The sequence below is a fragment of the Heterobasidion irregulare genome (genome assembly GCF_000320585.1).
Source record: "Heterobasidion irregulare TC 32-1 unplaced genomic scaffold scaffold_12, whole genome shotgun sequence".
Classification (NCBI taxonomy): Eukaryota; Fungi; Basidiomycota; class Agaricomycetes; order Russulales; family Bondarzewiaceae; genus Heterobasidion; species Heterobasidion irregulare.
The window spans coordinates 1,540,142-1,555,696 of record NW_009258208.1 but is presented as its reverse complement, the minus strand read 5'-3'; the positions used below and the strand labels follow the sequence as shown (position 1 = coordinate 1,555,696).

At 48.7% G+C, this 15,555-nt stretch overlaps 8 protein-coding genes across 8 annotated transcripts; 2 read left to right on the top strand and 6 right to left on the bottom strand.

Annotated features, from left to right (window-relative positions):
* Positions 1–1,058: 1,058 nt before the first annotated feature.
* Positions 1,059–3,888, bottom strand: HETIRDRAFT_152543 (uncharacterized protein; the record flags this gene model as incomplete). The annotated part of the gene is made up of 13 exons (XM_009554124.1): positions 1,059–1,367; positions 1,422–1,808; positions 1,861–1,890; positions 1,951–2,236; positions 2,302–2,364; positions 2,418–2,475; positions 2,534–2,653; positions 2,712–2,818; positions 2,880–2,933; positions 2,996–3,074; positions 3,158–3,304; positions 3,584–3,701; positions 3,764–3,888. 13 exons carry the CDS (start codon positions 3,886–3,888, stop codon positions 1,181–1,183), a joined length of 1,761 nt encoding a protein of 586 aa, XP_009552419.1. The 3' UTR covers positions 1,059–1,180.
* A 1,279-nt stretch (positions 3,889–5,167) lies between these two features.
* HETIRDRAFT_461161 (uncharacterized protein) lies at positions 5,168–7,502 on the top strand (the record flags this gene model as incomplete). Its single annotated transcript, XM_009554123.1, has 9 exons — positions 5,168–5,194; positions 5,244–5,309; positions 5,429–5,795; positions 5,849–5,949; positions 6,001–6,035; positions 6,095–6,265; positions 6,318–6,373; positions 6,430–6,491; positions 6,549–7,502. The coding sequence occupies 9 exons, from the start codon at positions 5,168–5,170 to the stop codon at positions 7,308–7,310; spliced, it is 1,647 nt and encodes a 548-aa protein (XP_009552418.1). The 3' UTR covers positions 7,311–7,502.
* Positions 7,503–7,803: 301 nt separating this feature from the next.
* HETIRDRAFT_422772 (uncharacterized protein) lies at positions 7,804–8,374 on the bottom strand (the record flags this gene model as incomplete). The annotated part of the gene is made up of 3 exons (XM_009554122.1): positions 7,804–7,956; positions 8,010–8,058; positions 8,112–8,374. The coding sequence occupies 3 exons, from the start codon at positions 8,372–8,374 to the stop codon at positions 7,804–7,806; spliced, it is 465 nt and encodes a 154-aa protein (XP_009552417.1).
* Positions 8,375–11,713: 3,339 nt separating this feature from the next.
* On the bottom strand, positions 11,714–12,571 carry HETIRDRAFT_144002 (uncharacterized protein). Its single transcript, XM_009554120.1, has 2 exons — positions 12,153–12,571; positions 11,714–12,077 (listed from the first exon to the last, which is right to left on the bottom strand). Exon 1 carries the CDS (start codon positions 12,428–12,430, stop codon positions 12,161–12,163), a length of 270 nt encoding a protein of 89 aa, XP_009552415.1. The 5' UTR covers positions 12,431–12,571; the 3' UTR covers positions 11,714–12,077; positions 12,153–12,160.
* HETIRDRAFT_330513 (uncharacterized protein) lies at positions 11,765–12,064 on the top strand (the record flags this gene model as incomplete). Its single annotated transcript, XM_009554121.1, has 2 exons — positions 11,765–11,787; positions 11,836–12,064. 2 exons carry the CDS (start codon positions 11,765–11,767, stop codon positions 12,062–12,064), a joined length of 252 nt encoding a protein of 83 aa, XP_009552416.1.
* Positions 12,572–13,266: 695 nt separating the features above from the next.
* Positions 13,267–13,701, bottom strand: HETIRDRAFT_422770 (uncharacterized protein; the record flags this gene model as incomplete). Its single annotated transcript, XM_009554119.1, has 2 exons — positions 13,267–13,502; positions 13,563–13,701. The coding sequence occupies 2 exons, from the start codon at positions 13,699–13,701 to the stop codon at positions 13,267–13,269; spliced, it is 375 nt and encodes a 124-aa protein (XP_009552414.1).
* A 513-nt stretch (positions 13,702–14,214) lies between these two features.
* Positions 14,215–14,648, bottom strand: HETIRDRAFT_162960 (uncharacterized protein; the record flags this gene model as incomplete). Its single annotated transcript, XM_009554118.1, has 3 exons — positions 14,215–14,349; positions 14,402–14,421; positions 14,567–14,648. 3 exons carry the CDS (start codon positions 14,646–14,648, stop codon positions 14,215–14,217), a joined length of 237 nt encoding a protein of 78 aa, XP_009552413.1.
* Positions 14,649–15,168: 520 nt separating this feature from the next.
* HETIRDRAFT_162959 (uncharacterized protein) lies at positions 15,169–15,491 on the bottom strand (the record flags this gene model as incomplete). Its single annotated transcript, XM_009554117.1, has 3 exons — positions 15,169–15,292; positions 15,344–15,369; positions 15,417–15,491. The coding sequence occupies 3 exons, from the start codon at positions 15,489–15,491 to the stop codon at positions 15,169–15,171; spliced, it is 225 nt and encodes a 74-aa protein (XP_009552412.1).
* Positions 15,492–15,555: the final 64 nt, after the last annotated feature.

Here is a 15,555-nt window from a genome sequence, read left to right as displayed (position 1 = left end):
CGGGAAAACTGCGAATCAAGCTCCAGCAAGGCATCACAGCAGTATCACAGCCTGGTCGACAGAGTTCTCTGTAACAGATCAGAGAAGACGATCGTGAATCCGTCGCTCGCGATGCAGCCGGGCACTGGCCGGGCGCGCAGCTGGTCGGGTGAGGTCGGGTGTCAGAACCGCGTGGGAATTCTTCTGTTTGCAAGTCGCTGCAGACAGTCTGCAGACAGACTGTACTCAAGCCTGACTATAGCCTCCGTGGTTGACCTTGCACAGAAGAAAGACAACTGAAGACAGTACTGCAGACGTTGTCCAGTGGCTTGCTGTAATTCCACACGATCGAAACTCTCACTTGGAGGGGCCGTGGATAACACAATCCACCTAGGTAGCATAGTCTCGTGTCGTGCCCAGAGCTTCCCAGAATTGGCCGTGAGGCTTTCACCTTTCTATTTGTCAGTCGGAGCGCAATTGATAGTTTGTTCAGGTTTCTTCATTGATATGGGTGTCAGTTGCACAATGTACGTTCATCCACTTTCAGAATGGGATTTGGACGGTCGAATAAGGTGTAAGGGACTGCCTCGTCTGTGATCCCACTGTTACCAAGTGGCTTCTGATATACAACAGTATCTCCACACCAGCTCACCTTTGTGGATCACCTCTCTCCCATATTCGATGCCGCCAACGTACCATGCGAGATATGAGCAGAAGCTTTCAGGCGTCGGCTATGGCGTTCCTTTGTGGCAAGCTGACCCGTACGTCGCAGAAGATGAAGTTCCGATTGAGGGTTTTGCCTACGTGTTGTACGTTCACCGCGTTTTATGGACCGATTCGGGGGAAGTCACGAAAGTATCATGCGGGTAGCGCTCAGAAACTCCACTACGTTGTATAGGGCAGTGCTCCCACGGCTCCCGCCATTCGTCTTTCGCAATCTGTGAGGGCCCTATGGCGTTGCATACGTCTCGTGCTCTTTGCATCGTCGTGTTTGTTCTTGTCTGACCGGCAATTACTCTCCTGTTCCCCGGAGGGAAATGATCAAAAGACAACAGAGATACGAGATGCAGACAATCTGTCCAGAACGATGACTATAATACTATAATTGCTGATTTACACAGATAGCAAGAAACGAGGACCTGGATTCCTTCCCGCTGCATTGTATCACGGGAACATGTATGCATGATACTGCTCTACAAATTCACAGAGACCGAATGAACGCTGCCACTCTTTCGGCCCCTTGCATGTCCACGGATGTGACCAGCGAGATGTGCGCATCTGGCCTGATTAACACAACTGCACCGACAGTAGCGTCGATCCCGTACTGCATGTATGTCTTCTTTCCACCACCACCAGCAACTTCAACGACAGAATCCTCAACATGCACGCTAAAAAATGCAAGTTCAAACCACAGTCGAGAGACCAAGGAGGTGCAGACATACATTTTGGCGTCGCGGACGACATCTGGGACATCTGTCCAGTGCAATCCTTCTTTGGATCCCGCGAGAACAACATATAGTCGCAACAACGCTCTCTCCCTCTGACCATCCCCTGTCACTGTACCTTTCACATCGGCGATTCCGCTGAGGACCTTCTCGGCAAAGGTCGCCAGTCCTTCGGGTTTTTGCGCAGCGCTCAGGGTGCCGGGAAATACAAGCAGTTTGAAAGAACCGTCAGAGATGATGAGATCCTGTACATTGAGCGAATGCCAATCGTTGAGCCTGAGGATGGGCGAGGGCGGTAGACGCTCTCCGGGGATCAATCCTGATGCAAGGGGAGAGGGTTCTTCGACCGGGGTCAGGGGAGAATGATAAAGGATACCGATTCCACTGTTTCATGCGGAGTTAGATCTGGGTACAGAAGAGACGAACATTAGCGTACCTAAGGAACCTGTTCTTGTCTTCCCATATACTATATTCGCGCATCGTCAAGACCGCTACGCGATGTTATGGAGTCAACACTAATGCCTACCGCTTGTATTTGCCCTCGCTCCCACCCAACTCGAAAGCCTTCGCAACGTGCCGATCGAGAGCGATGAGTTCGCGCGCGTAGGCCCGTCGCTCGGTATCATACGTCGAGAGTAAAGAGGGCTTGGCCCAGCCGCGAAGGACATATGCAATTTTCCACGCTGGGGGATTCAAACAAGGCGCTTGTGAGTGCATAGTCAATAAGCTTGGATGATGAAATGTACCGAGATTGTGCGTGTCACGCATGGATGCATTTGCACCCTGGCCTGCTTTAGGGGAATGCGTGTGGCCTGAACGTTCAAGGCATAGCCATGATGATCGAACAATTTAAGAACGTGGTCGAGACAAAACTTACAAGCGTCACCAGCGATAAAGACACGGTTTTGGACAGAGTAGGCGGACGCGACCTGTTGGACAACTGTGATGAACGGGGTCAGCTTGCGCTCAATCTATTGAATTCGAACCGCCCACCCTTGTATGTGCTCGCCCAGGTGCAATTGGTGATATTCATTTCATACGGTTTGAAGACCTGTTGCGCATGAAGATGTCAATCCCAGCACAAGAGAGGGTGCCGAGGGGGTGCATACTTTGTTCACCGTGCTCTGTACCGAAGCGACAAGCTCCTCGCGCGTGAACTTCCGCTTTTCCCAGTGCTCAGGAACAAGGGGAACGTAGAGACGCGCGGTTCCACCTGGCTTGGGAACCAACTATTGTCGCCAGTCTCAGGAATCAGCGTGACTGTATGTGGATAGAGGAGTACTCAACCCCAATCATCCCGCACACCGGAGATGTGATGATACACTTGATGCGCGTGTCGGGGAACGTGCCCGTCGGCGTGAAATCTAGGACGCCCCAGTTGATCGGACGATCCTCTATAATTGACACGAATCCAAAAGTCAACGAATCCAAAAGATCTTTGGGGAGCCCGCGCACCACCGTCACGCTCCATCTTGATACCCATGGCATCACGAACCCAAGAGCGTGCACCTGCGCGCCACGCGCAGTGAAGTTAACTCAAGCAAAAATACGACGATAACAGTATATCATACCATCGCAGCCTACTAAATACTTTGCATGGACGACTCGCTTCTCCATTGCTTCTTTCCTTTCTGGTCGAGCCAACGTGACCTACCCACAAGTCACCTGCGCTCAGCACTTTCTCGAAACCCAGGAATCCATGCACTAGAGTATGATGTAGAGGATACACGTACTTTCACAGGGTATGAATTGAGGTCATGCACGTCCACCGCCTCATCAATCTGTAAGGCAGTGGGGACGTACGGTTGTTCTACGTGTACACCATATTTCGCTGACGAGTCTTTGAGTATTCCTTCCATACCTTCTATGGGAATGGTAACCTATATAGTTTGTAAAGACTCCGTTCAGATGTAGATCAGCGACGTAAGGATGCTTGCCTCGTAAGGATACCGCGCATCAGCTACTGATATGTTGGGTACCAGAGGTTGTCTCTGAGTATAGTGGCCAGGTGAGCTGCCAATCTTAGATCAAAGGAGTGTCCATGAGCTACCTCAATGTGTTCAGTCTCTGGGTTGGTCATATACGCTGCCTGAGAAGAGAAAAGAATCAACAATTGTGCTTGGACCTGTGATTTCGGAATGCTATAAACGCAGGCGCACCAGTGCAAGGATTGGCCACCCTTCTTTCATAAGACGTTCTCTCAATCCATAGCTCTGCCATATCTCGGCGGTACCAGGTTGGATACCATCAGCTTGCCCATACGACTCCCCTGGTTGTCTGCATTGATATAAATAAAGGTCGCGTCAGAGAGCACTCTTGCAAAATTCACAAGCTCTTACCTGCGATCGACGATGATTGTCTGGACACCTAATTCCCCAAGGGCGTTCGCGCACATGAGCCCGGCAGGCCCAGCGCCAATGATCAGCACGTCGGTTGTCTCTACCATAGTTCCATTGGGGTCCATCATTTGATACGTGTCTCGACGGATGCTGATATCGAGGCAACAGTGAGAGATAGTCAAAAACGCCCACCATAAATACATACGCGTCTGCACAGGAGTAGTTATAGGTCAGGAAATAATCAAGACAAATCTATTAGAAATACTCACCGATATGGGAATTGGGAGGAAGTTATAATGAAGTCTGCGTTGCTAGTGACCGCCGATGTTGACGGTGCGAGCAGGACGACTAGTACGTTGCAATGAGGCGCTATTGGTATATCGATACTCATCTCATATGACAAGAGCTGACTCGCTAGGCGTCTATCCATCAGATTCTCGCAGGATTAAGCAGAGAAATTACCGGATATGATGTCGAGTTTGGACACAGCACTTGACCCGTGATCTCATACGTGGAAGATCTAGGTCCAGAGCGCTTCACGCGAAACTTTGCGACATTTTGGCAGTCAGTCACAAGTAGTATCAGGATTTTACGAGAGAGAAGTGTGGAGGACCCGGTGAGAAGACAGTGTGGGGAAAATGACGACGATCCGTTCTTCCTGATGACCTGTTGAATGGGGATGGTGGGATGTGGTGTGACAGCGAATATTTACTCGTTTCGACAGTGCCGTGTGGATATCCGAAGTGTTAAGCCATGATAATCAATGTTCATGACGAAGGCGCTGTAGCAGGCCGTAGCAGGCTGTATGTAGCTTTCGCAAGTCCAATTCCCGAATGGCATCCGAGATCGTGATCAGTTCGAACACGTTCGAACCAGCTCGACATTCTTCGGATAGATCCGAATCCTTTCTCCGCTGGTGTGAGCGTCCAGCCCACGCGTCTTCCCACTTTCAGGATTTAATCAAAAGGCATGATACTGCCTCAAGTTGTGCTTGTAAAAATCACTGCTATCGGGGCTCCTCTCTAGGACTACGGAATCTACCTGATCCTCCGGAACACTTCCAGAATCATGACACAGTCCTCCAGCGTCTGACTGATTGTTCTCCAATGCACTTTGAGGCGTCTTGCAGCTTCGATCTTCTTCGATCTCTCAGTAGTCGCCGATAATAACCATTGCTAGGTAAGCACATACCATAAATCAGATCACAGGGTCCTCCCACATGTCCCCGCTTTGACCTCGTTTTTACTCATATCATGTTCCAGGAGCCGAAGATCTTGTTTTTGAGCGTCAAACATCAGTTACGGGTATCTCGTCCGAGGCAAATTTGTTCTGGTTGAGTCGGATTTGTATTCCCAATTTCCGAAAGCCGTTCGAACGCGAACGTCATCTCTATCGCACCCAGCTATGTCGGCGACGCCAGCGATCCTCATTGTAAGTTTGTGCACTTCATGGTTATATACCACCAGTGATACCTTTATAGGTGGGCAGCGGGCCAACAGGGTTGATAGCAGCCATCACTCTTCGCCAGAACGGCATACCGATTCGGGTAATTGAGAAAAGAGATTCATTTCACGGAGGCATTCGCGGAACTGCGCTTCAAGTCAATCAAGTCTCTTGTGACTTGTCCTGCCATGACTGACTTCGTGCTATGCATCATCACTACAGCCCCGCACTCAGGAAGTGCTAGCATCCATCGGCGTGCTTGACGACGTCATGACCATCGCGACGCCCCCGTTTATGATCGGTGCGCATGGCATAGGTAAGGCAATCGTGGAAGAGATCAAATGGGCAGAAGAGGCCGATGCGTCTCTCGGTACACCCTACGTCCACCCGATCAGCGTGCACCAATCCGTGTTCGAGGACGTTTTACGGAAGCACTTAGAGAAGTTGGGCACCAAGGTCGAGTTGAGCGTCGAGTTGGTCGGGATTGAACAGAGCGAGGGCTCTAACACAGTCTTCGCTCGCCTCAAAGGTCAAGACATGGAGATTACTGAGGAATACGAGTATATAATTGCTGCGGATGGTGCCCGTGGTGTGTGCACAGTCGTTGGATCAGTTTGATCTCAGTTCTCATTGATCATAAAGGCACTACACGGCGGATGCTCGGTGTATCATTTCTAGGAAATACTGAGGAGGGTGACAAGATGTTCGTGGCGAATGTAGAGTGTACAGATATTGATCGCACAGTAAGTTGGTGATTTGCTCTACAGCAACCATCAATATTCACTCGAACTTAGCATTGGCACAGATGGGGTGTGTTCGGTGTTGGAGTGTACGTTATTTTAATTGGTCAACTGCGTAATTATTTAACGATCGTTAATGTTCATGTAGGTTCTTTCTCAAACCTGTCGAGCCAGCACCCATGTTCCAGATTCAAGCTATGGGTGCCGAGCTCCCGAACCCTCTCCCACAAGATGACGAAGGCATACAGAAGATGTTCAATCACATCAGCAAGTCGAACGATATCAAGCTGAAAAACGCGACATGCATTTCAGAATGGAGGCACGAATTATGCATCTTTAGTTTTTTCTGATAGCTGACGCGTCATGACTAGAGCAAACATTCGCATGGTCGACAGATTCAGCGTGGGGCGCGTCTTCTTGGTTGGCGGTATGAATAAACATGCCCTTGTTTCGTGGAAAACTCAGTCACAAGTCGGTTCATAGAATCCGCGCACTGTCACTCTCCAGCGGGCGGCCAAGGCGCGAACACCGGGATTCTTGACGCGGTCAGTCGCAACTCCGTTTTCACATGTACGTCACATTGCTCACTATATTGCCATCAGGCCAACATCAGCTGGAAACTCGCCCTCGTTCATAAGCGTCTCTCCTCACCTTCTCTCCTACAAACATATGAAGACGAGCGCATGCCTGTTGTCGCCGAGATGCTCAACCTCACCTCTGATCTCCACCGTCTCGCATTTGCTCGTATGCCTCCTTCCACACTCGAGGCGCGGAAGAGGGATGGGGTGCCGGGCGACCCTATGTGGAGACCGCGGCAGGGGTTGCAGCTCGGCGTCAACTGTCGCTGGAGTCCGATTGTGTTCGAGGGCAGGGAAACTCAAGAAGAAGCTAAGAAGATCGAGAGCGCGAAGGCGAAAGTGAGCCCGTATGGCGTCGCAGGAGACAAGCTCCGCGCAGGTGATCGTGCGCCAGACGCTTCCTTCTTGGTGGATACGGCCACAGGTGTACAAACGACACTTTTCAACGCTATAGCTGGCTTGAACAAGCATTATATCCTCGTGTTCGTCGGACGCACCTCCGTAGATCTGGATACATCAATTTCCGCGCTCGACAAGTATCGCCGCGCTGGCCTCGCTTCGACTATTCTATTGTTTCCAGCTGGCTCCCATGCTCCTGCGGATGTGCCAGGCACTCGCTCGTTCGTTGATAGCAAAGGACACGCGTATGCAGGTTTCGAGGTGGATGAGACGTCGAGGCTGTATGCCTTGGTTAGGCCGGATGGGATGATTGGCGCTTTTGCAACTGATGTGGAGCAGCTGCGTCGATTTCTCGCGGGGTTTGCGTCTGGTGTCGAAACTGCATAGCGCTCGCGTTTTGTGAGTGTTGCGATGCGAAGTGGACAATCGTTAGCACGTTGCTCCTTTGACCATCAGAGACATGTGCACAGATGCCAGTGCGTGTTTTGACAATATATTACTGGCAAGTGATGTAGCCTGATGACGATCTACACGTTTTGCTTTTACGCTTACATGACTATAAGATGACTTCTTGACTCTTGAATCAGACAATTCAGGATTGTGTGCAAATGATATGCACGTGTATACTGCGCAGACGAGCAGCGACGTGTCTTTCCTTGCTTTAGGACCGCTGCTTTGAAATGTCAATAATATTATCGCAGGTATTTATTCAGAATTTACAATGGTATTGCCTAGAGCCAAGCTAGTGAGCTGAAAGATCGAACCGGGCCATCCCATGCAACGTAGCGACCGGATTCCGATGCATATCCTTTGGGGTGGCGTGAGTCTGCGAAAAGATGCCCGATGTCTATCCATCACCATGTCGCTTTTGAAGATGTATCTACGAAGTTGTGCACAACAACGCACTCATCGCGGACAAACGCCTTGACATGACTGTCTTCTGGTGAGATCTAAAGACATTGAGCATGAAGCGGTTGGTCAAGATACAGGATGTGGCCATGACAAATGGAATTGGGAACTCGAGCAATTGTTCCTATTGTCAAGGCATCAAGAATGCATTAGGTCCAAGGCAGCAATCCCACTTACCAGAGACAGTACCCAGAAGAAGGCATTGAATAAATACACGGAGAACATACTAAGTGCGATTTTAGTAACTTAGGCACGCAAATTGGAAGAGAAAAGGCGTACAGGATGGTGTATATGGCTGTGTCTCGCACGAGCACACGTTGAAGGTCAGCAGACAGTTGCAATGATAACTGGTGTCCGGTGTCGTGGAATAAGGTATAAGTTGCCAGACCACCGAGCACAACTTCCAAGGCCGCTATCGGAACAAAATAGAGGGGCAAGTATTTCGGAACGTTACTTGTTGCACAGAATGGCGCATGCACCAGTGGATTGTGGATGACTTGCGCTGAAGGGATAGATACAATCAACAAACAAAAGGCATTCATCAATCAAGCAGCGACGAACTTGTGACTGCATGAAGAGCCTTGTATATGATGAAAGCACTTGCACTCATAGCTGAAAGGAAGCCAACCGCCATGCATCCCATGATCCGTCTACGACTCCAGCGCATTCCACTACGACACAGTGCATATACACGCATCATCAATGTGACTGAATGAGCGCAATCAGTAATAGTCGAATAAGGTGGATGCAAACGACTCTACCATCAACCAAAGCCGCGGTGATGAACACACCTGTCCATCCCTGCCAGTTGAGCCAGTAGCGACCTAACAGGAAAATGATCAAAATCTCGACAGACACCGTTGCTAGCTACTCACAACTAAGTAAAGGTCAGCGGGGTTCAAGATCAATCATCGACTTCAAGATGCAGAGCACGCACAACTGTGTGCCAAGTTTAGTATGAGTGATGAATCATCTGTGGATGACTAACCGAGTCAGACAAAGCGGTTGCAAAGAGGGCTTGAGTGCGCTTCAATCAGGTTCATTATTCACCAGTCCTTGAACACGACTTGCTCACCATAATTGTTGAAACTAAGATGAAAAACCTCAGCTAAACTCATATTCAAAGGATTCAATGACTGGAAGGCGTACAAGACAGTTGATAAACCGTAGTAACGATTCTTCCCCAGCTCTGAGTGGTCGTTCTATTTCAGAGATACCAAGAACTCACAATTAAAAATAGGATTTTGCCGATGGACCATGTATGTTTGTCCTATTCCAGAAGATGACGTTCTCAAAGCTATGTCGGGGGCAACTGATACAAGCCTTACCCAGGCCATTTCAACCTGGATATTCATCAGTCTGTAAGTACGAATGCTTGAGGGAGAAGACACGCACTTCATCTGCAAATGTGAGGACTGAAGCTTCCCTCAGTCAGGGATTCATGCTCGAGAGAGAGAATTAAGCCCACAATGATCATAGAATATCGCCATACTGGTAACCACTTGGTGAGTCGTGTCAGCTAAAATTGGAAGGTCATCTATGACATTGGCTTACATGCAGCAAGGCGGATTTTTTCGAGGTCATCAAGAGCAGTGACAGATTGAAGGAAATCTACGGTCCTGACCGCGGAAGCCATGAAAACGAAAGAGTTGGGTCTATCAACTGACTCTCCGAATCAGAACTAGGAGACTTACCTTTATATCCTCCGAGCATGGCAAGCGTGGCATCTGATCAAAGATCCTGTCTCGGGGCGATGTCCTCTCAAAGCTGATGATCACCCGGACTTCCCATGTAGATTGTATCTATTCGAATTGCAAACTCCTTGTGGCACAAGCGGTCCCGACGGGGATGTATAGACATTGATACCACCGCAACTCGCGTTGTGTGGGAGCAGCGTAACCCATTGCATCATGGAGGATCAGGTTCTGATCTACGTCCGAATGGCCAGGCCATGAGTATACGGGTCACTGAACACAGATACTCTTTACATGGAGGGGAAGCCCACACGATCGTATGGTAGCTGCCACGCTCAGGGAATCACCACTCCACTGCTATAAATATACAGGTGAGGACACATTCATCATCAAAGCCTGGAAAATTGCTCGCAACCAAACATTGAGACGACGCTGGTGACCCAAACGATTGTATGCGAAGACATACTGATTTGGCGTTAACATCTGTCCACGGTGCTCTAGATACGTTGATTCAAAAATTCCCTCCAACAGACTATAAAGAAGCCTCAACTCAATACGGAGGACGCAGACTAAGATGATCGCGCAGCTTTGATTGTGATGAATAGTGATGGAAGGCTTTCTTCCCCTAAGCCCGAAAATTCCGTGTCAACTTGAGAAACTTGCTTGAATTGACAGAATTGATCACTCACATACATATGTCTACCAAGCTCTGCAGGCCGACATGACAAGCATGGAAAAGAGACTATTTTTCAGCACCTTGATGACGGCATGATAGGCGTCAAGATTGACGAGCAGTGCCTCAAATGGACTGAGTTTTCTCATGACGTGCATTCGCACGAATAAAAGAAGAAAACTGGCGCCGGAAGGATCGGTAAACAAGCACCATTTACAAGCATGTGTGGTGGTCGAAAATGGGTCCGATGTACACGTGCCAGTGTGTGCAAAGTGCGCATGGGTTCCATATATAAGTAGGTTTCACGACACGAGACGCTGGGAAATATCACGCTAGAGAGGTCTACAACTTCAGTCGAGACCAAGGGAGTCAGCTTGATGCTCACCTCAACTGTGGCCGCCATACAGCCGATCTGTAGCAGCATGCGGAGTGTTCATCAATGGAAGTCGCCATTGACCCACAACCACGTGGGAAATCATCGGATTCTGTCATTCCCGAGCCGCCTTGCCAGCGGGTAGTGGAATGAAATCGAAGGCTATTCACAGACATACCTTCAGGTGCAAGTCTTATCTGCGACTGGTGATGTAAAAACGTGAGCAGAAAATTTGCATATCAAACTCCTGAAGTGAGCGAGGATCAGTATGGCACATGAGCTGCGTGCTTAGCTCGCGACACCGAAAAATGGCGTCTACGCCATTGCGCTGCAACTGAGATGGACAGTGGAAACCTCAGAGAGAAGCGGACCATCTAGGTAGGACCTACTAAATGCATTGACAAGAGCTATGACTCATCTTTAGATTTCCAGAGGATGACGTGTTCATCTGTGGAAGTGTATAGACTGGTGGCTTCAGCTTCCAACAGAATTGCACTATGTTTCAGAGAACGATTGGAGTCTCTGAGTTGCGAATCCACTATTCCGAGCTGAGTATATTTAGGACTTCGCTAGCCGAGTATCTGCCGCATCACTTTGTGAGCAATATTCGTCGTCTGATTATCCTCTATCGTTTCTCCCAAAAGTATCTCAACCGCCTGAATGGTGGATTTGACAACGACAGGAGTCTTGGTAGACATCTGAGCGACGTGCGACAAGGAAACCTGGAAGGTTATCGTGTAGTCATCGCATATAACAACCAGAAACTTATCTTCCAAGTATTGTTTGGCGTGACCCGAGTCTTTCACTTCAAACGGACAGCTCCTCGAAACCCATCAAGCGAGTCGACTATGATGGGACCCCGTAACGCAACGGGTGGGCAAAGCACATGGGATGCGATGCCCTGGTCTTCAGGAGATAGTTTGGGGCCACGTTCTTTGAGGTACAGGCGTGAAAAAATCATCAGAGCCATAATGCTTGTGTTGAAATTTCAATTCAAGCAGTTGTGAGAGAAGTGAGCGGATATATGAGCGCCAGCAGCAAGTCAGCAATCCGGGGTCCTACGGGTGCTGGGGTGGTTTCGCTCTCCGCCGATGTCATCTGGAACATCTCTTCCCCCCGTCCACTTGACTAGTATAAGCTGAGCGCTGACTCGCTGACTGCTGAGCATCGGGCAAATCATGGATTTCTCTCCATGAGAGAACTTACTCAGGCACCGTGCATCTACGTCCTGACCATTCCTGGCTAACCTCGCGCGGGATATAGTTGTTTAAATTATGAAAACAACAAGCATCTCCATTGTTTTCCCAGCTATGCCGGCGACGCCAGCGATCCTCATCATCAGTCTGAGCACATGACGATTTCAGACCTATACCCCACTCGTGATACTTTTATAGGTGGGCAGCGGACCAACCGGATTGATAGCAGCTATCGCCATTCGCCAGAACAGCATAGTGATCGGTGTAATTGTAGAAGAGATTCATTCTACACATAAATCTATGGAACTGGTCTGCAAATTAATCCACATCTCTCGTGACTACCTTCACCCATCATTGACTTGGTGTCATGCATCCTCCCTACAGCTCTGCGGTCAGGAATTGTTAGCATCCCTCGGCACGTTTGACGATGTCATGATCGCGACACCCTCGTTCACGAGCGGCGCGGATGGCATGGGTAAGGAATTTTTAGAAGAGATTGAATGAAAAGAAGGTGCCGATGCATCTCCTTTCATGCCGTATGTCCGCCCGGTCAGCGCGCACCAATTTGTGTTTAAAGATCTTCCACGGAAGCATTCAAGAAGTTGGACACCAAGGTCGAGTTGGGCGTCGGGTCCGTCGGTATCGAACAAAACCAGGGTCATAAAGCATTATTACCCTCCTCAAACGTCAGAGAATTGAGGTGACTGAGAAATCTGAGTATATCATTGCGGCGGACGAGGCTCGTGTAAGTACAATTCATAGTCATCGGAACATTTTGATCTCTACGCTCATTGCTCATAAAGGCACGCCGCAAAGAATGCTTAGCATCTCATTTCTAGTGTTCAACATAGAGTATTCAGATATTGTTCGCACAGTGGCAAAGCAAAAAAGAACAGAAAAATACAAAGTTCACTCGAATCTACCATTGGCACAGATAGGGCGTGTCAGGTGTCGGCATATACACCATTTTCATTCGTGAAAATTCAATGATTATAGTTTCTTCCTGAAACCTGTCGAGCCGGCACCCATGTTCCAGATTCAAGCTTTTTGAGTGTCGAGCTCACAAACCTTCTCTCAAAATGACGAAGGCATATAGAAGATGTTTGATCGTATCAGCAGATCGAGTGAGAAGTATTCATCACAGGAGATTATCTCATAGATTGTCCAATAAATAGCTACAATATCTATCCACCACCACATCGCCTTTGGGGACGTATCTACGAAAGAGATGTGCTCATCGCCGACAAACGCCTTGGCATGACTGTCATCTGGTGACATCTGAAGACGTTCAGCATGAACCGGTTTGTCAAGATACAGGATATGACTGTGACGAATGGGATGGGTAACTCAATTAATTTCTCCTATTACCGAGGGGTCAGATTCATTCCAGGTGGAACGCCAAAATCCAGCTCACCGAAGACAATGCCTCAAAGAGGGCATTCAATAAGTAAGTGAGAAACATACTAGGTTATATTTCAGTGACTGGGACACATAAACCTCATGAGCGAAGCGTATAGGATAGTGTATATGGCCGTATCCCGTACGAGCACACATTGAAGGTTAGAGACGGCTGCGGTGACCGTAGTCCAGTGTTGCGGAGCAAGGTGTAGGTCGCCAAACCGCCGAGGACTAATTCTAAGGTTGCCATCGGAACGAAAAAGAGGGGCACGTATTTTGGGATACCACTTATTGCACATAACGATGCATCCACCAGCGGATTGTAGATGACCTGAGCTGAAGGAGATAGATAGAATCAAGAAAAGAAGGGGGTTTAACAATTACACAGCGACGAACTTGTGGTGGCCTCCAAAGACTCGTATATGATGACAACACCTGCGCTCATAGCTGATAGGAAGCCGACCGCCATAATTCCCGTGATGCGTCTACAACTCCAGTGAATTCCGCTACGACACAGTGCATAGACATGCATCATCAGGGTGGCTGAATGTACGCAATCAGCATTATTCGAATATGGCAGACACAAGAGATTCTACCATCAACTAAAGCTGCGGTAACGAATACAGCTGTCCATCCTTGCCATTTGAGCCAGGTGCAACCTGAAGAGAAGATGATCAATATCCTGACAGGCTTGGATGCTGGTCACTCGCACATAAGTAGGGGTCAGCGGGGTCCAAGGTCAATCACCGACTTTATATGCGGTCAAGATGCAGAGCACGCACAACTGTGAACCCAGTTTAGTAGGAGCTCTAAATCTTCTGTGGAGGACTCACCGTGTCAGACAGAGCAGTCGTGGAGAGGACTTGGTGCGTTTCAATCAGATTTATCGTCAATTCTCCGGCACCACGGACTGCTCACTATAGTTGTTGAAACTGGAATGAAAACATCTGAGCTAAACTCAAGTTGTAGATTTGGGTGGCTAGACTAACGCGAGAGCTAATAAAGCATAGTAACGATTCTTTCCTAGCGCTGAGTCGTGGTTCCATGTTCAACATGCCAATAACTCACTATGAGAAAGAGAATTTTGCCGATGGACCATGTATGTTTGTCTTATTCTAGAAGACGACGATCTCAAAGCTATGTCAAAGGCAACTGATACAAGCATTACCCAGAACATTTCAACCTAGATGTTCATCAGTCTGCCAGTACGAATGCTTGAGGGAGAAGACACGCACTTCATCTGCAAATGTGAGGACTGAAGCTTACCTCAGTCAGGCGTTCATGCTCGCAGAAGGAGAATCAAGCCTACAATGATCATACAATATAGCCATACCGGCGGCCAATTTGTGAGTTTTGTTGTGTCAGCCGAACATAGGGGAGTATGTATGACATGTGCTCACTGGAAACAAAGCGGGGTTTTTCTAGGACCTCAAAGGGAGCGAGATATTCAAGGAGATCGACGGTCCTGACCGCGGAAGCCATGAAAACGAAAGAGTTAGGCCTATGGACTGACACTCCGAATCAAAGCTGAAAGACTTACCTTTCTAACCTCTGGGCATGGAGAGCGTGGCAAAGATCCTGTCTCAGGACAATTCTTTCTCAAGGACCACTCTGACTTCCCATGTAGATGTAAGATGTCGCATCTGTTCGAAATGCGATTTGCGTGAGAGAGCACGCGGGCCAGACGGATAGATATCGTATCATGAAGGAAGGTTCTGATCTACGTCTGAACAGTGAGCCGGACCATGAGTATATAGGTCATTGAGCACAGAGAATCTCTGCGAAGAGATAAAAGACATGATCATATGGTAGCATACTGCCACGCTCTCTAGAACTTTGCGCCACTCGACTGTCCAAGCACAGGTGAGGGCAGCCTCATTATCGAAAGCATGAATATTACGCACAGATCAACACACTGAAGCAATGCTGATGACCCAGGCATCGATATGCAACGACACACTGATTTAGCCCGTCGTTACCTGTCCACGATGCTCTAAATGCGTTACTTAGAATCTTCCAACAGACTATGAAAACCCATCCACTCGATACGGTAACCGAAGATGATCACGCAGCTTTGATCGTGATACATAGCGACGAAGGGTGTCCTTCTCCCATGCCCGAGAACTCTATGTCACCGTAGAAACCACGAGTGAGTTGACAGAATAGGTCTCACTCACATCAATATGTTTACCAAGCTCCAGCCCTGCGGGTCGATATGACAAACATGGAAAACAGAATGGACTACAGCACCTTGATGACGGCATGATGGGCATCGAGATGGACAAGCAGCGCCTGAAATGGACAGACCATTCTCACGGCGTTCATTCGCACTTCTGGGGCCGAGGAGATCGATAAACAAGCGCTATTGACGAGAGTGTGCGGTCAAAGT

Coding starts and splice junctions, on each gene's coding strand:
- HETIRDRAFT_144002 (XM_009554120.1), bottom strand. CDS start 12,430: ATGACCCTGGTTTTGTTCGATACCGACGGACCCGACGCCCAACTCGAC.